This window comes from Mixophyes fleayi, chromosome 9, assembly GCF_038048845.1.
Source record: "Mixophyes fleayi isolate aMixFle1 chromosome 9, aMixFle1.hap1, whole genome shotgun sequence".
NCBI lineage: Eukaryota > Metazoa > Chordata > Amphibia > Anura > Limnodynastidae > Mixophyes > Mixophyes fleayi.
The window spans coordinates 38,217,185-38,240,717 of NC_134410.1; the positions used below are offsets into that span (position 1 = coordinate 38,217,185).

At 42.1% G+C, this 23,533-nt stretch overlaps 1 protein-coding gene across 1 annotated transcript in view; it reads left to right on the top strand.

Moving 5' to 3' along the window:
- F9 (coagulation factor IX) overlaps positions 1-13,759 on the top strand; it is a 41,972-nt gene extending 28,213 nt beyond the window's left edge. The window contains exons 7-8 of the mRNA XM_075187310.1: positions 12,228-12,345; positions 13,150-13,759. Coding sequence (XP_075043411.1) covers positions 12,228-12,345; positions 13,150-13,700 — 669 coding nt within the window. The 3' untranslated portion in view covers positions 13,701-13,759. The remainder of the gene's footprint in view (positions 1-12,227; positions 12,346-13,149) is intronic.
- The last annotated feature ends 9,774 nt before the right edge of the window (positions 13,760-23,533 follow it).

Below are 23,533 nucleotides of genomic sequence, written 5' to 3' on the forward strand. Positions count from 1 at the left end.
CAGGGTTTAGATTTTATATATATATATATATATATATATATATATATATATATATATATATATATATATATTAGGGATGAGCGCGCTCGGATTTCTGAAATCCGAGCCCACCCGAACGTTGCGGATCCGAGTCGGATCCGAGACAGATCCGGGTATTGGCGCCAAATTCAAAAGTGAAACTGAGGCTCTGACTCATAATCCCGTTGTCGGATCTCGCGATACTCGGATCCTATAAATTCCCCGCTAGTCGCCGCCATCTTCACTCGGGCATTGATCAGGGTAGAGGGAGGGTGTGTTAGGTGGTCCTCTGTGCTGTTTAGTTCTGTGCTGTTTAGTTCTGTGCTGTTTAGTTCTGTGCTGTTTAGTGCTGTGCTGTGCTGTGCTGTTTAGTGCTGTGCTGTGCTGTGTTCTGCAGTATCAGTCCAGTGGTGCTGTGTGCTGTGCTCTGTCCTTCTGAGGTCAGTGGTGCTGCTGGGTCCTGTGCTGTGTCCTGTTCAGTCCAGTGGTGCTGTGTCCTGTGCTCTGTGCTTCTAAGGGCATAGTTATTTCCCCAATATTCCCCTGTGTTTAAAAAAATAAAAAAAAGTTTTTTTAAAAAATACCAAAAACTACTTTAATATTTTTTAATTACCACAAAATTTTCACAACCAATCCTGCAGTATAAGCCCATTGGTACTGCAATATTACCAAGTTCACACATTCAGCAGTAAAAGTCCAGTGGTACTGCAATATTACAAAGTTTACACATTCTGCAGTATCAGTCCAGTGGTGCTGTGTCCTGTGCTCTGTCCTGCTGAGTTCCGTAGTGCTGCTGGGTCCTGTGCCGTGTCCTGTTCAGTCCAGTGGTGCTGTGTCCTGTGCTCTGTGCTTCTAAGGGCATAGTTATTTCCCCATTATTCCCAAGTTTTTAAAAAATAAAAAAAAAGTAAAAAATAATAAAAAATTTAAAAAAAAAAAAATATATAATAATTATAACCAAATTTGCAAAACCAATCCAGCATTATAAGTCCATTGGTACTGCAATATTACCAAGTTCACACATTCTGCAGTATCAGTCCAGTGGTGCTGTGTCCTGTGCTCTGTCCTGCTGAGTTCCGTAGTGCTGCTGGGTCCTGTGCCGTGTCCTGTTCAGTCCAGTGGTGCTGTGTCCTGTGCTCTGTGCTTCTAAGGGCATAGTTATTTCCCCACTATTCCCAAGTTTTTTAAAAATAAAAAAAAAGTAAAAAAAAATAAAAAATTTAAAAAAAAAAATAAATATAATAATTATAACCAAATTTGCAAAACCAATCCAGCATTATAAGTCCATTGGTACTGCAATATTACCAAGTTCACACATTCTGCAGTATCAGTCCAGTGGTGCTGTGTCCTGTGCTCTGTCCTGCTGAGTTCCGTAGTGCTGCTGGGTCCTGTGCCGTGTCCTGTTCAGTCCAGTGGTGCTGTGTCCTGTGCTCTGTGCTTCTAAGGGCATAGTTATTTCCCCACTATTCCCAAGTTTTTTAAAAAAAAAAAAAAGTAAAAAAAAATAAAAAATTAAAAAAAAAAAAAATATATAATAATTATAACCAAATTTGCAAAACCAATCCAGCAGTATAAGTCCATTGGTACTGCAATATTACCAAGTTCACACATTCTGCAGTATCTTGTGCTACATATAATGGAGACCAAAAATTTGGAGGATAAAGTAGGGAAAGATCAAGACCCACTTCCTCCTAATGCTGAAGCTGCTGCCACTAGTCATGACATAGACGATGAAATGCCATCAACGTCGTCTTCCAAGCCCGATGCCCAATCTCGTAGTACCGGGCATGTAAAATCCAAAAAGCCCAAGTTAAGAAAAAGTAGCAAAAAGAGAAACTTAAAATCATCTGAGGAGAAACGTAAAGTTGCCAATATGCCATTTACGACACGGAGTGGCAAGGAACGGCTTAGGCCCTGGCCCGTGTTCATGACTAGTGGTTCAGCTTCACCCACGGATCTTAGCCCTCCTCCTCCTCCCCCCCCCTACAAAAAATTGAAGAGAGTTATGCTGTCAGCAACAAAACAGCAAACAACTCTGCCTTCTAAAGAGAAATTATCACAAATCCCCAAGGCGAGTCCAAGGGTGTTGGTGGTTGTCAAGCCTGACCTTCCCATCACTGTACGGGAAGAGGTGGCTCGGGAGGAGGCTATTGATGATGTAGCTGGCGCTGTGGAGGAACTTGATGATGAGGATGGTGATGTGGTTATTGTAAATGAGGCACCAGGGGGGGAAACAGCTGATGTCCATGGGATGAAAAAGCCCATCGTCATGCCTGGTCAGAAGACCAAAAAATGCACCTCTTCGGTCTGGAGTTATTTTTATCCAAATCCAGACAACCAATGTATGGCAATATGTAGCTTATGTAAAGCTCAAATAAGCAGGGGTAAGGATCTTGCCCACCTAGGAACATCCTCCCTTATACGTCACCTGAATAACCTTCATAGTTCAGTGGTTAGTTCAGGAACTGGGGCTAGGACCCTCATCGGTACAGGGACACCTAAATCCCGTGGTCCAGTTGGATACACACCAGCAACACCCTCCTCGTCAACTTCCTCCACAATCTCCATCAGATTCAGTCCTGCAGCCCAAGTCAGCAGCCAGACTGAGTCCTCCTCAATACGGGATTCATCCGAGGAATCCTGCAGCGGTACGCCTACTACTGCCACTGCTGCTGTTGCTGCTGTTAGTCGGTCATCTTCCCAGAGGGGAAGTCATAAGACCGCTAAGTCTTTCACCAAACAATTGACCGTCCAACAGTCGTTTGCCATGACCACCAAATACGATAGTAGTCACCCTATTGCAAAGCGTATAACTGCGGCTGTAACTGCAATGTTGGTGTTAGACGTGCGCCCGGTGTCCGCCATCAGTGGAGTGGGATTTAGAGGGTTGATGGAGGTATTGTGTCCCCGGTACCAAATCCCCTCGAGATTCCACTTCACTAGGCAGGCGATACCAAAAATGTACAGAGAAGTACGATCAAGTGTCCTCAGTGCTCTTAAAAATGCGGTTGTACCCACTGTCCACTTAACCACGGACATGTGGACAAGTGGTTCTGGGCAAACGAAGGACTATATGACTGTGACAGCCCACTGGGTAGATGCATCCCCTTCCGCAGCAACAGCAACAGCTGCATCAGTAGCAGCATCTACAAAATGGCTGCTCATGCAAAGGCAGGCAACATTGTGCATTACAGGCTTTAATAAGAGGCACAACGCTGACAACATATTAGAGAAAATGAGGGAAATTATCTCCCAGTGGCTTACCCCACTTAGACTCTCATGGGGATTTGTGGTGTCAGACAATGCCAGTAACATTGTGCGGGCATTAAATATGGGCAATTTCCAGCACGTCCCATGTTTTGCCCACACCATTAATTTGGTGGTGCAGCATTACCTCAAGAGTGACAGGGGTGTGCAGGAGATGCTTGCGGTGGCCCGCAAAATTGCTGGACACTTTCGGCATTCAGCCAGTGCCTACCGCAGACTAGAGGCACATCAAAAAAGCTTGAACCTGCCCTGCCATCACCTCAAACAAGAGGTTGTGACGCGCTGGAACTCCACCCTCTATATGCTGCAGAGGATGGAGGAGCAGCAAAAGGCCATTCAGGCCTACACAGCCACCTACGACATAGGCAAAGGAGTGGGGATGCGCCTGAGTCAAGCGCAGTGGAGACTGATTTCCGTGTTGTGCAAGGTTCTGCAGCCATTTGAACTTGCCACACGAGAAGTCAGTTCCGACACTGCCAGCTTGAGTCAGGTCATTCCCCTGATCAGGCTGTTGCAGAAGCAGCTGGAGAAAGTGAGGGAGGAGCTGGTAAGCCATTGCGATTACAGCAAGCATGTAGCTCTTGTGGATGTAGCCCTTCGTACGCTTTGCCAGGATCCGAGGGTGGTCACTCTTTTAAAGTCAGAGGAATACATTCTGGCCACCGTGCTCGATCCTCGGTTTAAAGCGTATGTTGTGTCTCTGTTTCCGGCGGACACAAATCTACAGCGGTGCAAAGACCTGCTGGTCAGGAGATTGTCCTCTGAAGAGGACCGTGACATGCCAACAGCTCCACCCTCATTTTCTTCCACATCTATGGCTGCGAGGAAAAAGCTCAGTTTTCCCAAAAGAGGCACTGGCGGGGATGCTGATAACATCTGGTCCGGACTGAAGGACCTGCCAACCATTGCAGACATGTCTACTCTCGCTGCATTGGATGCTGTGACAATAGAAAAAATTGTGGATGATTACTTTGCTGACACCATCCAAGTAGACATGTCAGACAGTCCATATTGTTACTGGCAGGAAAAAAAGGCAGTTTGGAAGCCCCTGTACAAACTGGCTCTATTTTACCTGAGTTGTCCCCCCTCCAGTGTGTACTCGGAAAGAGTTTTTAGTGCAGCGGGGAACCTGGTCAGTGAGCGGCGAAGGAGGTTGCTTCCTCACAACGTTGAAAAAATGATGTTTATAAAAATGAATAATCAATTCCTCAATGAAGTACAGCACTGCCCTCCAGATACTACAGAGGGACCTGTGGTTGTGGAGTCCAGCGGGGACGAATTGATAATGTGTGATGAGGAGGAAGTACACACTGTAGGGGGAGAGGAATCAGAGGTTGAGGATGAGGACGACATCTTGCCTCAGTAGAGCCTGTTTAGTCTGTACAGGGAGAGATGAATAGCTTTTTTGGTGTGGGGGCCCAAACAAACCAATCATTTCAGTCAAAGTTGTTTGGTAGGCCCTGTCGCTGAAATGATTGGTTTGTTAAAGTGTGCATGTCCTATTTCAACAACAGACCTCTCAACTGCAGCTCATCCCTCCTCTGCGGGGATAATGTCTCCTGTGCTCTGACACGTCACTCTGTGTACTCTCAGCCTCAGGATCTGACACTACAGCTACCATGCCTCTTGTAGCAGCCCTCACTCCAGGGCCTCTTCCATGTGCAGTGTCCCCCTCTCTCTTGGGTTCACTATAGTGGCATGGAGTTCTCCCCCTCATCCAGGGCACACATTCCTTGCCCTGGCTCAGTCACCACGCTCAGACTTCCAGGCAATGCTGGGGGAGCCTGGGAGCTTCCACCCCAGGTCCCCAGCTACAACTCTCCTCTCCTGTGTCTTCTCTCTCTTTCTGACACTTTAAAGATCGTGCCTTTAAATGAAAAAGTCAGTCTTCATTGCACGACTATGTGCAAGTGCAACAGGGACATTTTTTTGGGTTTACAAAGTCAAACAATAACACTACGACCCTGTCTGTCTGGGGTCTGTCAATGACGAATTGTCTGTAGCATGTTTGGAGGAGGTATTGTGGCCCCGGTATCAAATTGGGTACCGGGGCCACCCCACTATGCAGTCCAGATACTTGTTTGGTGGAATTCCGACACGTGGAGGGTTTTTAAATTATATTGTGGCCTCGGTACCAAATTGTGTACCGGGGCCACCACACTACGCAGTCAAGATACTTGTTTGGTGGAATTCAGACCAGTTGAGGGTTTTATTATTATATTGTGTGGACCACTCTATCTATACCACACTACAACTCTATACCACTCTATTTCCTACTTTAATTCTATTTAATTCTATTTCCTACTTTAATTCTATTACTAATTAATTACCATAAAGAGGAACAAAAAAAAACCAATTTTACCAAAAGTATAATATGACTTAGACTTACAAACACTACACTTGAAAGATCGTGCCTTTAAATGAAAAAGTCAGTCTTCTTTGCACGACTATGTGCAACAGGGACAGTTTTTTTGTTTACAAAGTCAACTAATAACACTTGGACCCTGTCTGTCTTTAACATACTTGATGGGATCTCAATGACGAATTGTTTGGAGGAGGTATTGTGGCCCCGGTATCAAATTGGGTACCGGGGCCACCCCACTACGCAGTCCAGATACTTGTTTGGTGGAATTCTGACACGTGGAGGGTGTATTTATTTTATTGTGGCCCCGGTATCAAATTGGGTACCGGGGCCACCCCACTACGCAGTCCAGATACTTGTTTCGTGGAATTCTGACACGTAGAGGGTGTATTTATTTTATTGTGGCCCCGGTATCAAATTGGGTACCGGGGCCACCCCACTACGCAGTCCAGATACTTGTTTGGTGGAATTCTGACACGTGGAGGGTGTATTTATTTTATTGTGGCCCCGGTATCAAATTGGGTACCGGGGCCACCCCACTACGCAGTCCAGATACTTGTTTGGTGGAATTCTGACACATGGAGGGTGTATTTATTTTATTGTGGCCCCGGTATCAAATTGGGTACCGGGGCCACCCCACTACGCAGTCCAGATACTTGTTTGGTGGAATTCTGACACGTGGAGGGTGTATTTATTTTATTGTGGCCCCGGTATCAAATTGGGTACCGGGGCCACCCCACTACGCAGTCCAGATACTTGTTTGGTGGAATTCTGACACGTGGAGGGTGTATTTATTTTATTGTGGCCCGGTATCAAATTGGGTACCGGGGCCACCCCACTACGCAGTCCAGATACTTGTTTGGTGGAATTCTGACACGTGGAGGGTGTATTTATTTTATTGTGGCCCCGGTATCAAATTGGGTACCGGGGCCACCCCACTACGCAGTCCAGATACTTGTTTGGTGGAATTCTGACACGTGGAGGGTTTTTTAATTATATTGTGGCCTCGGTACCAAATTGTGTACCGGGGCCACCACACTACGCAGTCAAGATAGATAGATGCGTATCATAGATAAAGTACATTCAGTGGTGTGGGGCAAATTGAAAAATATTCAAAATGCACTGACATTATCAAAAACAAGAGGTTGTCACACGCTAAAACTCCAACATGTATATGATGGAGAGGATGGAGGAGCAGCCGTATGTGTAGTGTAATGCAGACCTGTTGAAGGTTTTTTATATATTTTATTGTGGTGCCCAGTGCCCACTCCTCTAGGCAGTCCAGGTACATTTATTGGTGCGATTCATAAAAGTTCAGGGTTTTTAATATATTGTGGTGACCCACTCCTCTACGCAGTCCAGGTACAATTATTGGTGCGAATCATAAAAGTTCAGGGTTTTTAATATATTGTGGTGACCCACTCCTCTACGCAGTCCAGGTACATTTATTGGTGCGAATCATAAAAGTTCAGGGTTTTTAATATATCTTGTGGTGACCCACTCCTCTACGCAGTCCAGGTACATTTATTGGTGCGATTCATAAAAGTTCAGGGTTTTTAATATATTGTGGTGACCCACTCCTCTACGCAGTCCAGGTACATTTATTGGTGCGAATCAAACAAGTTGATGGTTTTCTTATTATATATATTGTGGTGACCCACTCCTCTACGCAGTCCAGGTACATTTATTGGTGCGATTCATAAAAGTTCAGGGTTTTTAATATATTGTGGTGACCCACTCCTCTACGCAGTCCAGGTACATTTATTGGTGCGAATCATAAAAGTTCAGGGTTTTTAATATATCTTGTGGTGACCCACTCCTCTACGCAGTCCAGGTACATTTATTGGTGCGATTCATAAAAGTTCAGGGTTTTTAATATATTGTGGTGACCCACTCCTCTACGCAGTCCAGGTACATTTATTGGTGCGAATCAAACAAGTTGATGGTTTTCTTATTATATATATTGTGGTGACCCACTCCTCTACGCAGTCCAGGTACATTTATTGGTGCGATTCATAAAAGTTCAGGGTTTTTAATATATTGTGGTGACCCACTCCTCTACGCAGTCCAGGTACAATTATTGGTGCGAATCATAAAAGTTCAGGGTTTTTAAGATATTGTGGTGACCCACTCCTCTACGCAGTCCAGGTACAATTATTGGTGCGAATCATAAAAGTTCAGGGTTTTTAAGATATTGTGGTGACCCACTCCTCTACGCAGTCCAGGTACAATTATTGGTGCGAATCATAAAAGTTCAGGGTTTTTAAGATATTGTGGTGACCCACTCCTCTACGCAGTCCAGGTACAATTATTGGTGCGAATCATAAAAGTTCAGGGTTTTTAAGATATTGTGGTGACCCACTCCTCTACGCAGTCCAGGTACAATTATTGGTGCGAATCATAAAAGTTCAGGGTTTTTAATATATATTGTGGTGACCCACTCCTCTACGCAGTCCAGAAAGATACCTTTTTGCAACGTTTTGGACTAATAACTATATTGTGAGGTGTTCAGAATACACTGTAAATTAGTGGAAATGCTTGTTATTGAATGTTATTGAGGTTAATAATAGCCTAGGAGTGAAAATAAGCCCAAAAACTTGATTTTTAAACTTTTTATGTTTTTTTCAAAAAAAATCCGAATCCAATACCTTAAATCCGAACCGAGACCTTTCGTCAAGTGTTTTGCGAGACAAATCCGAACCTCAAAAATAACGAAAATCCGGATCCAAAACACAAAACACGAGACCTCAAAAGTCGCCGGTGCACATCCCTAATATATATATATATACATTCATACACACACACATATACACTATATTTGATGTGTATATTCTCTTTTTGATATAGCATATAGCAGGGTTTCCCAAACCCAGTCCTCAGGGCTCTCTAACAGTGCAGGTTTTCCATATCTCCTTGCTGGAGCACAGGTGAAGTCATTACTGACTGACACATTGTAACAGATCCACAGGTGGTCCTAATTATGTCACATGTGATCCGAAAAACCTGCACTGTTGTGGAGCCCTGAGGACTGGGTTTGGGAAACCTGGGCATATAGTATAGATTTAGCATCAAGGGCAGTATTTCAGTGGCTGTAGCAGAGGTTTTGGTTCTGGGTGCAGGGAAGAATACAAGAAATCCGGTTTAAAGAAACAATCGCATTAAAAAATGAGGTGCATATTTTACAAATGCAATAGTTAGTTCTGTCAATAGACAAAACGTTCTTAGTCCATTTCTAATAAAGGACATTGATAAAGTTCAATCCATCCATTGAGCAGCAGTACATGCACGGTCACTGTGTGAGTTATAGCTGTGTAATTTCATGTAATCGGGGAGCGAGGGTGGAGCCAACGCGTTTTGTTGATGAGAAGATGTGACTTCTTTAGGGGGTTTTGTGTATTCGTAGTTTGTTCCTTAGCTATCCTTAAATAGGCCCAAGTGTGGATGTTGCTGATTTTTTGTCATCATTGTGACCAAGTCTCTCCTTACGTATTGTGGGTATGAGTGTGCACGGATAGTTCAGACAGTTTTGGGAGCTTAAAATCAATGTGTATGCCTCTGGAGGCCAATGTTCTCAGAACGGTTTATCTGACCAATGTATTGGCTGCGAAATAGTCAGATACAGAGACACCAAACCAATCACCACATTTATTTAACCTGGTCCCAATATAAATCATGCAAACAGCCACGTAGTCCCACATTCTTAGCACTGCACAAGTTACAATGTAGCAGTAGTATATTAGTAGTGTAGAATTGGCCTCTACACTACAGTTGAATACAGGGGATGGGTAAGGGCATGGAATGTTCCATTTCTCCACAACCCTGGCACCCATAGACTTAGAGGTACCCTCTTTGAAAGAGAAGATATTCTCTGGTGATCATGTGTAATTAACAGAAGATAACCCCTACATGGGAATTCTGATCATCAGAAAATACCACCCAACACTGCAGAAAGCATTGAAGAGCTTAGGACGTGGGAGGGATTTTGCAACACCGCTCATGGCTTCAACAAACATGGGGGGGCATCGAATTGGAAAGAAGATAGTTCTCTCTTTCAAATGAGGTGCCTTTTTAGTAGTTATTGTGTGGTTATCAACAAGCAATAAGACCATACCCTACAGAACGCATTAATAAATCCAGAGATGAGGAATTCCAATACCAGGTCTCCCCTATCCTGGCGTCAATAAAAACAGAAGTATCCTCATTCGATGTGGTAGGTTTTAAAAATGGTATGTCTTGTTAGTGGAGTGCCTCAGGAATATCTCAAAGGCAACTCTGCGTTACTGCTACATCGCGGTTTTCTTTTCATTCGCCCCTCCCCCCTCTATGAGGGGTTACCCATATTGCAGTAACGCAGAGTTGCCTTTGAGATGTTCCGGAGACACTCCGCGCATAATTGAATTCCCCCCTACAATTAAATCATGAACCATCGATGTGCACAAAGCAGGTCACTCAGAGAACAAGCCAAAGTTATTCCATATTTCACCCATTAATATTATGAGGAAATACAATTACACACAACCATGCCATATACACAAATAAAGTTTGTTAAAATTTGTTAAGTGTGCAAAAAGTGTATTCGCTACTGTTTGTTTAAAATTTAAAAAAACAATCCTTTATAATACAGCAGATATAATATTCATTCTCACATACAAATGAAAGTTGCAAAGAAATATATTTTTAAAATACGCTCACCTAATCCTATAATATATGCTCGATCAATGAAGAAAAAACCTATCACCAATCAGCTAGTTAGCAGCAGATGTGTATTTGCCCCAGCTCTCAGGCACCGACAATTGATACAGCTACTAACAGGTGTTATGCAGGTGTACATCTGTATATGGCCTACGATAGAGCACCACTTCTCTCTCTGTGCCACCTCTCCAATCGCAAGTAGACACAAGTTTCATATGCAAGCAAATATGCATATGTGCATATGCGTGTGGGTTTTTTTTGTGGGCATGAACTGAAAAAAAAATGTGAATTTTATGCTGTGCAAAAAGGAGTTAGTCCACCCATGCAAGAGCCCCAACGTTAATATTCTTAAATAATAATAAAAGTATTTTAACATTCTTTCAGTGTCAATAGTGAACACTGCTGTCACAATGTACCAAAGAGGACTTGGTTCCCCTGGGTCTGTCTAGATTGGTGCTACCCTTACCCAAAGGTGCAGAATCTAACAAGGTAGGTTGTCTCCGCCAGGGACCCCTGCAAGGAGATATGGGCTTCGCAGCCACTGCCCGGCAGGTCGCGGTCCTCTGGGCGAGTACTAGACGAGACCCACTAGGAGAGTTAAACAGCAAATGACTAAACAATGAAGTGAAGCAGATAGTGGAACACTGGAGCATAGATAGATCAGGGCAGATAACTAATAGCGGAGAGTAGTCCCAAAGTAAGAAACTGAACACGAGGAATCACTGGAACAGCAGATTGAGCCAGAGAGCAGTAATATAATGCAGAGAGTTTATCACTGGACAACAGACTGAACACAAGGAGGTGACACTGAACAGCACAGTGATGAGTCACTGGAACAGCAGATTGAGCCAGATAGCAATAATATAATGCAGAGAGGGTTTCAGGGAGAACTGAAGCCACGTCCAAACACTACACTGATGTGAGCACAAAAAACAGGCACCTGACTGCCATGTCAGGTGTCTTAAATACATAGGTAATTAAGGGGAGCCAATCAGGTTTGGAAGGTTATGAATGGGAGAAGGCAAAATGGCACCCGCCATCGGAGAGGAGCGGCCTTTACCGCAGAAGAGGCCGCCTGCATAGAGCACGTAAGTTCGCCGGTACCCACTTGCGTGTGACAACTGCTGGGTTCAAAGTTCGCAATTAAAACCTTTTAACATGCATCCATATAAGCTTGAACAGGTTCAAGCCAGTTTGTACATGTGTGATCTGGTTCAACAATACAAATCGGCTCAATTTTTTAATAAATCAAAAAAATTCAAAGAATTAAGGAACATATTTGTACGGATTCACCTAACCAGTTCGAGAAACAATATGTGGTTGGGTCGGTCATCTTTAATGAGAATTGTGCTCCTAAGGAACTTATTTCTGCTGAAAGCAATCACCATTAACTGTATCAACCCTCTAGAGACCACTGATATCACAATATATAGAAAATGTCATGTAGTGTCTCACCAAGATCATACATACACTTTCCCATTTTCTTGCTGGCTGAGATCTTGATATGTCTGTCGTAGATTTAAATCTCAAAGGTTAAACTGTTATTAGAAATAATTTGAGACCACTGAGCTGTGTCTCTATAACGAATATGGCTGAGAGTTTATTTAGGAGAAATTCCTAGAGTGACTTTGTGTAGTTTAACAGGGCAAATGGAATTTCTTTATTTCCTCCATAGAATATAGAATCAGAAGACGGACAAAGGACATATATGTGATATAATTTTGTCTGAATTCATTACCTGTTTCTCATTATAATCTTATTAAGCACAAAAACATATCCTTTGTATTGAGTTTAACGGCAATTATCTAAAAATGATTTCAGCACTGACATGGTTAAATTTACTTTGGATGCAACATGAGATATTAATTTATTGCTACTACATTGATAGGTTCACCTTATCAATGAAGAGAAAGTGGGCTTTTGTGGTGGAAGCATTGTCAATGAGAAATGGATTGTAACTGCTGCCCATTGCGTTTTCCCACCTTTTGAATTCAGCGTTGTCGCAGGTAAAGTCTTATTTCTTTCAAACTAGTGGATGTGTCACATGGGCAATATCTTTCATCAATTTAATCACAGTAATTTTCTAGCAAAACACTGTTTCATAGAAATGAATGGTTTTATATGTCAGGCGGTCACACTAGCTAGCTGGCAGCTGAGATCGGTGGGTAGGACAGTCGCTGAGAGAACACAATGTAAATCATCATGTTGCTGTGTGCTACTAAACAGCTCAGATCCCTCATTTAACTCATAATATAAAGTCAACTTTATTTTTAAAAAATATTTTCTATTTATTTTCATTTGAACAAATAAATTGGATAATTTGATAATGTAGCAAATTATCACCATGTCACACCAGTGTGACATTAAACAGTGTGTATTGTGTAGGTTTACATCCTCTGGTTCTCAGTTGTTGTGGAAATCCCGTCATGCCCATCAGCTCATGCTGGGAGCTCTGGAACTTGTACATCCGTCAGTTATCCTAAGTTTGTTTTAATGTATCAATTCTCTGCTTGTTGAAAGGAGAAAACAAAGTTATACAATAATGTAGAACTACCCATCTATTTTTTTTTAAAATATATGATCACTATATACTTGCATGTAGATCATTTAAATAAAATATGTCATTCAATTGAGATTTTAAAGGAGCCGTCAGCAGCCACAGTTCAATGGTCCATGCAGCCCTGTGATACAATTGGGGTGTACTTTTTTTCTCTAAAGAGGCAATCAAGGGGCTCGAACATTATGTTGACCTTGTAATGTCCATATAGTCAATAATGATTGGTTAATAACAGTTATTTTACATTTAACAGGTGAGCTCAACACTAGAATTGAAGAGGGGACAGAACAATATCTGAAAGTGGCAAAAGTAATCACCCACCCAACGTACAACTTCGTCATGAGTAAATACAATAACGACATTGCACTTGTAGAGCTAGAAAAGCCAATGATATTAAATGACTACGCAAGGCCTATTTGCATTGGAAACAGAGATTTCACAGACAAACTGTTGAAGACTACCTCTTTTAGCTGGGTGACTGGCTGGGGTCATATACAGTTCCAAGGAATATCAAGTATAAGACTTCAGAAGCTAGCTGTGCCATACATTGAACGATCCGCCTGCAAGAGGTCAAGCAGATTTCATGTGTCTACGTACATGTTCTGTGCCGGATATTCTGACCAGGCAAAGGATTCATGTCAGGGGGATAGCGGTGGCCCTCATGCCTCCGAATTTAAAAATATTTGGTTTCTTACTGGAATTACAAGCTGGGGAGACAAATGTGCAGAGAAAGGTAAATATGGAGTATACACCAGAGTTTCTAGATTCACGGACTGGATAATGAATACTACAAAACGTATTTAATCCATTTTCGGACTATACATAGAACTGCTATTCTCTTTATGGCTCCAGTGTACAAGGGCAAATGTGAAATCTTTATTTTAAGCAATAAATACTAATTATCTTGTTAAGTACTTGGTAGGTTGTATTGGCTGCTGTTGTTGGAGTTGAACTTCTGTGCTAAGCTGAATAGAACCTTTATCAACTGATTAGTCAACCAGTCTACCTTTATCTCTGACTTAGGCTGGGTACACACTACAGAATTTTCCGACCAATGTAATATCTACAACAATTGTACCTACGACTGAAGTTCCGATCAGTTGGCCGATTCATGCATACACACTATACATGTATTAAATGATTTTTGCATGATTTAGCTTCCGGGCCTGTGTTTTTTTATCTGTCGCAACGTTGTCTCAAAAAATTGTGACTCCATATACACTGAGGCGTTATATGGCCTCCCAGCAGCAATATGCTAAATAAATTTAAATAAAGCACCTTATTCCCACTTGATTAACATTTTGACACCGCACCACGTGGGAGATGTAGAGACATCATACATTTAAATATTCATGCCCAGAAAAGAGTCGCTGTTTGAGGAACTGTTGGTCAAACAGTTGGTCGTGATTTTGTACACACTGCAGGAATGGAACGATGTTGAAACAAGATTTATAGTCCTGCTGAAGAATCAAATGGAACAACGATCAGTACTTTGGAATGACTCTCATTTATTGTTTAAGTGTACACACTAATGAGATATTGGCCTAAGTTGTCGTTTATCGCTCGATTGACTTAATAGTTGGCTGGAAACACTGTGGTGTGTACCCAGCCTTACTCAATCTAAGTGCAGCTTTAGTATTGGGAAATTCACTTGTTTCAAGGGTAAATCACCAGTATAGGAGCAGTGACTCGAGGCAGACACAAAATGGTCAAAAATCTGCAAGATAAATTTTGGAATCATCTATTTATCTTCGGCATGCACATTCCATGGCTTGGAACATCAAGAGGAAAGGAAACAACAGGTCTACTTATCGCTAACAATGGTTATCCAGCAGAGATGGAAGAGATCAGTCTGATAATATGCAACTTTAGTTACATCCTTGTTTTTTGCCATGCTTTAGATATTCTCTCTATGGGCCTGATTCATTAAGGATCTTAACTTGCGAAACTTCTTATTTCAGTCTCCTGGACAAAACCATGTTACAATGCAAGGGGTGCAAATTAGTATTCTGTTTTGCACATAAGTTAAATACATGACTGTTTTTTCATGTAGCACACAAATACTTGATAGATTATTTGTACACTGAAATTTAAAGTTGATATTTGTGTGCTACATGAAAAAACAGTCAGTAATTAACTTATGTGCAAAACAGAATACTAATTTGCACCCCTTGCATTGTAACATGGTTTTGTCCAGGAGACTGAAATAAGAAGTTTCTCAAGTTAAGATCCTTAATGAATCAGGCCCTATATCAGTTAGTTATAAATAATATCATCTCTGATTCTGTATTCTCCCCATTCATCCACATGGGAATCTCAGACAATGTTCAATCTACTAAATCTCTTCCCCTTTTTCTGCTGCTATATGAGTGCCTCCCCCAACCCTGGACCAGATGGTGTATATCTACAGGTCAATGCAGGTTTAATCTCACATTATTTCTTATTTTTTGACTATCTCATGTAAAATCTTCTATTGTCCAAAGAAAAACTGTTGTGAAGAAACTCTGTCTTTTTTTTACATTATTATGTTTGCAAATGAACATGTTTTATTACCATGTTTACAAATAATTGATAATAAGTGAACATGATTATTTTTGTAGCAATTCCTGTAAGTTTTAGCAAGCAGGGCCTTCTCACAGCTGATCTCAAGTTTTTACTCCCTAACAATATAATATACCATATGGATAAAAATAAAAATGCAGTTGTCATCATTGCTTGTCCTGCTCCATGTTAGTTGTTATGGTTGCTTGTTCTGCTCCATGTATGTCTGTATGTATCTAACACAATAAAATATAAGATATTAGTACTTATGATTTGATCAAAACATACAGGCCCTCTTCAAATTACAAAAAGTCCTACATTCACAGCAATGGGCTAAATAATACAGAAATGCAGTAAAAATCATATACACTCAACTTAACAACTAAGGAGGCCGAAGTGTGCCACCCAGGTTAATTTTTTTCACTGCTTGGTCATAATCCTTTATAGGCAGTTAAAATGTCAGCTATACAGGGATGGCACTGTCATTATGGGAACGTGGGTGGCACAGGGCAACTGAAACACATAGAGTTACTCATTCACTGTCCTTATTTCCACCGTGGTGCCCCTTCACTCTGTGAAGGCCACTGATACGAAGAGGCTGCATTCAGCAGCTTTATACCCATAAAGCTGCCGGGCTGCTGCTCCTTCATTTTGGTAATGGGCTGGGAATGTTTTGAGGTCACAGCCCGATGCCACACTTTCAAGAGTACATGTTGGCTTGCCCCCACTCCACACGAGGTAAGACGTGGGGAAGGGCAGCACCTATAGCGGGCGGCGCCCGAAGGGGAAAGGAGGGGGAGGGGCCTAGGGGGTCACGTACAGGCCATGTAGCTATGCAAATATTAGGCAATGATGAAAGGAAGAAAAAAATGACAGTACAGGACTATGTCTGTAATGGTAACAGTTGCACAACAATATGCAGCAAATGCAGTAATGTAGAAACAAACGATTATGTTCCTGTATGATTGTGTTATCTCCCCATGTTGCAGAATACATTAGCATGCTATAAACAAAGCAAACAAGTGAAGTGTAAAACTTCTAAAAATAAAAAGTGGATGTGTTGCCCATAGCAACCAGATGCTAGCTATCATTTACGAGAATGTACTAGATAAATAATAACTAGAAACGGATTTATTTTTTTGAAGGTTTAGTAAATTTACCAATTTGAGACATTAGATGGCGATGCTATGTGTTTTTGTTGTGTTAAGTCTCTTCCTTTTTCCCATTATGATGAGTTGCATTCAGTGTCGGACTGGGGCATGAAGGGCCCACCGGGGGACTGCAACACTAGGGGCCCACCAGAAGGGGTGTGGTCAGCCATCATAGAGGTGGGACCAAACACTAGAGGGGAAGTGGTCAGTCCACAAAGGACAGCTAGCACCTTAGTGTAGTATATAATGAATGCAGTGTGTGTATAAAGAATACACAGTCTTGACCTGCCCCTTAGATTGGGCAGAACAGTCACCAAAAATCAGGCTTGGCTAATCTGTGGCACTCCAGGTGTTGTGAAACTACAAGCCCCAGCATGCTTTGCCAATATATAGCAGCTTATTGCTGGAAGGGTATGCTGGGACTTGTAGTTTCACAACACCTGGAGTACCACAGGTTAGCCAAGCCTGCGCTAGACTCAGAACATTTGACAGACTGTCCTACCTGTTGTTGTCACTTTTGTCACCTGTGGCTGCTGGTTTCTTAAGTTGCGGCTTGTCTGGATCCTGGAATGTTGAGGGCCCTATTTGAAAAATATAATGGGTACATTTAGAAACGCCAACCTTCCCTGCCATTAAATCAACAGCACCCACATTTAATAATTAGGCCTCTCTCCAGCCTCAACATTAAAGTAATACTGCTCACATTTGATAAATAGATCTATTTCCCTCCAACCGACCCCAACATCAAATTAATAGTATTCCCATTTAATAAATAAACCTATTACCCTCCCTCCAAACAGCCCCAGCAATAAATTAATAACATTTACGTTTAATACATCCATTTCCCACGACCATTCCCAGCATTAAATAATTAATATTCACATTTAATAGATAGCCCTCCTCCCCACACTCAATTATAGACCCAAACCACCCCAGCATTAAATTAAAGGTCCCATCACCCCCTCCCTATAGTGTTCTCAGTACAGCCCCCCTCCCTATAGTTTAACATAGGCAGTCCCCCCTAATTATAGTTTAGCATAGGCAGCCCCCCTCACTATAGTTTAGTATAGATAGGCATCTCCCCTATGCCACATAGTAGTGCCCCAAAACAGTGTTACTCCACACAATAGTGCCCCCAATGTTATGCCACACAGTAGTGCTCCCAAACAATATTATGCCACACAGTAGTGCCCCAAAACAATGTTACGCCACATAGTAGTGCCCCAAGCAATGTTATTCCACACAGTAGTGCCCCAAACAATGTTATGCCACACAGTAGTACCCGAAATTCACATATGCCACGCAATAGAGTCCCCAATTCACATTATACCCGCAACAGTCCCCCCCAATTCACATATGCAATGGAATAGAGCTCTTAATTCACACACACACTAATATATATATATATATATGTATACAGTGGTGGGATTCAGCCGGTTCGCACCGGTTCTATAGAACCGATTCCTAAACTACTTGTGGTTCGGCAGAACCGTTTGCTGGCCTGCTGTGCGGCAGTGGTGGGGGGCGGTGTTGGTTTGCGGGCGGGTTCTGGGCTGCTCCTCCTCGTTGGTGGGGGGAGCAGGGTAGCAAAAAAATATATATATATTTACTCACCTGATCTCAGCGCCGGCGTGCCTCCTTCCTCTCTGCTCTGTTAATGCTGAATGACAGGCGTGACGTCATCAAGTCACGCCTGTCATTCAGTGAGGAGCAGCGCGGAGAGGAAGCAAGAAGAGAGAAGACAGAAGAGAGGAGAAGAAAAGAAAAGCTAATAGAAAGGTAAGTGAAAAAAGGGAATTAAGCAGAAAGGCAAACTATGAGGAAAAAGGAGACGAGAGAGGCACAGTAAGGAAAAAGGAGATGAGAGAGGCACAGTAAGGAAAAAGGAGATGAGAGAGGCACAGTAAGGAAAAAGAAGATGAGAGAGGCACAGTAAGGAAAAAGGAGATGAAAGAGGCACAGTAAGGAAAAAGGAGATGAGAGAGGCACAGTAAGGAAAAAGGAGGTGAGAGAGGCACAGTAAGGAAAAAGGAGGTGAGAGAGGCACAGTAAGGAAAAAGGAGATGAGAGAGGCACAGTAAGGAAAAAGGAGATGAAAGAGGCACAGTAAGGAAAAAGGAGGTGAGAGAGGCACAGTAAGGAAAAAGGAGATGAGAGAGGCACAGTAAGGAAAAAGGAGGTGAGAGAGGCACAGTAAGGAATAAGGGGTGGAGAGAGGCACATTAAGGAATAATGGGAGAGAGGTACAGTAAGGAATAAGGGGAGAGAGGCACAGTAAGGAATACGGGGAGGAGAGAGGCACAGTAAGGTAAAAGGGGGGGTGGGAGAGGCACAGCATGAGAAAAAAGGGGGGAGATGCACAGATTGAGGAAAAATGGGGAGACAGGCACAGTATGAGGAAAAAGTGCAGGGGAGAGGCACAGTATAAGGAAAAAGGTGGGGAGAGAGTCACAATAGTAGGGACTATTAATTTAAGATGGGGTGGTTTGGGGGTGAGTTTGGGGAGAATGAGGTCTCTATTAAATGTGCCTATGAATTATTTAATGGCAGTGACAGGTTCAGGAAATAGGTATATTTCTGAAATGCAAATACTATTCATTTATTGCTGGACCTGTTTGTAGGGAGGGAAATAGGTTTATTTATTAAATATGAATACTATTATTTTAATGTTGGGGCTGGAGGAAGGCCTAATTATTAATCGTGGGTGGTATTGATTTAACCTCGGGGCTGGCTGTAATTTTCTAAATGTACCCATTTTTTTTCCAAATAGGTCCTCCAACATTCCAGGATCCAGACAAGCCGCAACTAAAAAAAACCTGCAGCACAGGTGGTGAAAGTAAGAAGAACAGGTAGGAGAGAGCAGCAGAGTCTGTGAAACGTTGTGATTCTAGTGGGACAATCCTAATTTTTGGTGACCGTTCAATGGTGTACACAACAATGCAGGTTTTTTGGTCTGTAGGAGGGTGCATCAACACACCCATTAGCAATTTTGAATAAATATTGAATAAAATTTTAGTACATTTTATATATATATATATATATATTATTTTTTATGTTGGTTATAATGTGCGGTATCATTGCTAATTTTAATGTGCATTATCAATGGTATTTTTAATATGCGGTATCATTGCTAGTTTTAATGTGTGGTGTCAATACCAATTTTAATGTGGTGTTTTGATGATTGTTTTAATGTACAGTATTTTAGTTTGTGGAAACAATGATATTTCTTATGCAGACAACCTAGACGAGCCCTCTGGGAGAGCTGTAAGTGTCATACTGTGGGCTGTAGGTGATGTAATGCAACATCTGTCACTATTCCCTTAATTTTAGATCTTAGGGGCCCCCTTGTCTTAAGTGCCCCAGGCCCCCCAAAGCCTTAATCCAGCTCTGTGTGCGGCTGCTTTAAATTTTTACATCTTGTGCACTGCAGCTTGCCCTGCTGGCCTGGACAATGATCCCAAATTAGTTTAATAGCTCACACCGGCCTGGCTCTGCTGTTCTAAGCTGTGCAGGGCTGTTCAGGCTGTCAGTCATCATGTAAGCCCCACCCTGCCTCCCTTGTTCTTTGCAACGATTGGCTCCCCCTACACGTGTCCTGAACGCACAACAGACTGTGCAGAGGAGAGATGCGAGAAGAAGATCCAGCCCAGGGCGGAGGCCGCGGAGCCACCATCAGCCATCACGTGGCAGCGCAGAAGAGCAGAGCAGACAGGCAGCCCGGGCCGGGAGTACGGACATTACTGGGTCACTCACCGTCGCCGACCGTCGGCATCTGGGGTGAGTAACCGTGATGATGCTGATGTGCTGAGCCTGTCACTGCAGGTCTTACCGGCCTACCGCTGAAGGAATGGAATCCTACTCCTACAGTGCAAAGATGGTTAAGGGTAAATCACACAGCTGATGATGCTCGGATAAAAGCAAAGAAAATTGCAAGTGAGGACGCCAATCAAACAGCAATATGGAAATATCTTCACTAACTGTTTGTGAGGTATTTAATATTAAAAATCTTCCGTTACACATAATCTAGTTGTCTTTACCTCTTTTACTGTTCTTATTGCAGTATTTCATGCGTGAATTGTTAGACTACCTTTCGGTATATCTTTTGGTATAGTTAAAATGGTCATTAGGACATAGAACCTGTTGTTATTTTTTTGAATCCCACCACTGTATGTATATGCATGTATATATATATATATATATATATATGCAAACATAAAAATTTGGGTTCTCTCCCGCACAAGAGATTTTTCATCAGTTTATATCATATGTAATATGATACACATGAGCAGGTCTCAAAACACAGATTTATATAGTTTATGCTCCTAGGTGCAACCTCCAGTAGATGAGAATTACAGTGAAAAGAAAGGAGATAGCACTACTCAAAACGAGGGCACACTAGATATATAATTGATGGGTCAAGATGATGGAGGGACATACTGCATGGTATCAGAGATTAATGGTGGAAACACAAAAATGAACATTACACATAAAAGCTAAATATTTTATTGATATGCATTAAGAAGGTAGATAAAAGCGAAATATTGAACAGAATATTAAAATTTCAGAGTTGGTGACAGGCTGATGAATGTGAAATATTAATATCAATAGTATAATCTGGGAGTACTGTAATGGAATATGCATATATATATATATATATATATATATATATATATATATATATCTGCATCTGAAATTGTAGCAATCTGTATATCTCTTCCAAAAAGAGCTTAATAATTGATCTCCACAGTTGGACCTCCTAATATATAATCATAGTACCAAAAATCATTTATAGTTTTTATTCCTGGGATATAACTGGTCCCTTGATTAATCAAGGAGGTCCAACTGTCACCAACTCCGAAATTTTAATATTCTGTTCAATATTTCGCTTTTATCGACCTTTTTAATGCATATCAATAAAATATTTAGCTTTTATGTGTAATGTTCATTTTTGTGTTTACACCATTAATCTCTGATACCATGCAGTATGTCCCTCCATCATCTTGACTCATCAATTATATATCTAGTGTGCCCTCGTTTTGAGTAGTGCTATCTCCTTTCTTTTCACACACATATTATATATATATATATATATATATATATATATATATATATATATATATATATATATATATATATATATATATATATATATATATATAACTCTACTTACCCACATTTTGATTGATGCAGCCTCTCTGCTCCTTAGTCCTTCAGCGGCGGCAGGAGCATAAGACAGTCAGTTGACAGGAGGAGGGGGCAGGTCACATGATCGCAGCTGCGATCTTATTTGAAAGATGACTGACTGTCACTGACAGCCAGTCATCTGCAACAGCAGGAACGCCGAGGAGGGCAGCGGGGACGCCGAGGAGGACATCGACCCCCAGGTGAGCTGGATGGGCTCTGCCCACTTCTAGAAGGGGGTGTGGCCGTAGGGCAGCGGGGCCTACCGGTGATTTTTCCGGTATCCCGGTGGGCCAGTTCGACGCTGGTTGCATTACCCTGTTTCATACATCTATGTATTTGTTAAACAGTCATGTTTGAGATAATTGTTTACATATTGCATAGGGCACTGCAGAGATTTTCTTTGCTCCCTCCGCTTGGTAGACAGCAAGATAAAACACTGTGTATTGTAAGTGGACTCTACCCACTTGAGCGAGCTGCCTTCCTCCACTACAACACTTATAAGCTGAAGGAAGCCAACATCAGGAATATAGGAGTACTGCAGAAAGCGGGACAGCTCTAGTGCAGACTCCCTGCATTTGCATACAGAATTTTGCTTCCTGAGCAGAAGCGACATATAAACAAAATTACTTCATACTTGCTAACTTTAGCATATTCTTCTCCGAGAGGCAGGTGTGAGTTTGGGGCCGGGCCCCAGCAAATTGCATCAATTGGTCCCGTCCCCTAAAGTGCATCACAAATTATGACCAATTACAGTGGCGAACGGGGCCACTATGATGTGCAAATCGCGTCACTAAATCCCGGTCCTGCCAATTTACTACTGCAGTGAACAGGAATCGGGAGGTTGCCCTGCTCTTCTGGGAGTCCAGGATGAAATTTGGGAGTCTCCTGGACATCCTGGGAGAGTAGGAAACTATGACTTAAATATCATGGCTATCTATTGCGGAACGGCATGTCAGTAGACACGGACATTTTGTCAGACGCAAAAAGCAGCGCTCACGGAGCAACAAATTGTTAATATATCCTGTAATTATATAGAACAACAAGTTGTGTGACTGGGCAGGGAAAACGCCCATGTGTATCTGTAACACTACTTATTACTAGATAACATTACAGAAAGGCAGACTCATGTATAGCAAACACCATACTTGCCTACTTTATAAATATGTTCTTGGAGATCCCGGAGTACAGGTTATGATGTGACTGAGGAAAGGAGGGGGCGTGACAACATCGTTGCATCACTATAGCCCCGTCCTCACTAAAGATACACAAATTCAAGGTATTGAATATCGGGGGCGGTGCTTAATGACGTGATTAAGCCCCGCCTCCAGATATTAAATGCCGTGAATTTTGGCATTTTAAAGGAGGTTTGCCTACTCTTCTGGGAGTACGGGAGGACTCCTCAAAATTCCGGGAGAGTAGGCATGAATGAATTACTTATTTTCTTAATACGTACATTGTACACTGGGCACTATGTAAACAACTCATCACAAATATAAAATGTTTCCTTTAATAAAGTACAATCTGTAATGTAACAAGGAATGTAGTTCTAAACAAGAATTAAGAAGATTGTTCTTCTCTACCCTGTATTGGAATCTGTATTAAAAGGAGACCAGTACGTGGCCGGTAGCCACAAGATCTGATTGTTATAGATCAGAAGGGAGAGCCCCCCATCATGTAAGTCCTAAGACCCCATTAAGAAGAGGAGGGTGGATGCACAGCAGGTGCCATGTTAAGGACCCCTTAAGTGGTGTCTAGAGCCCA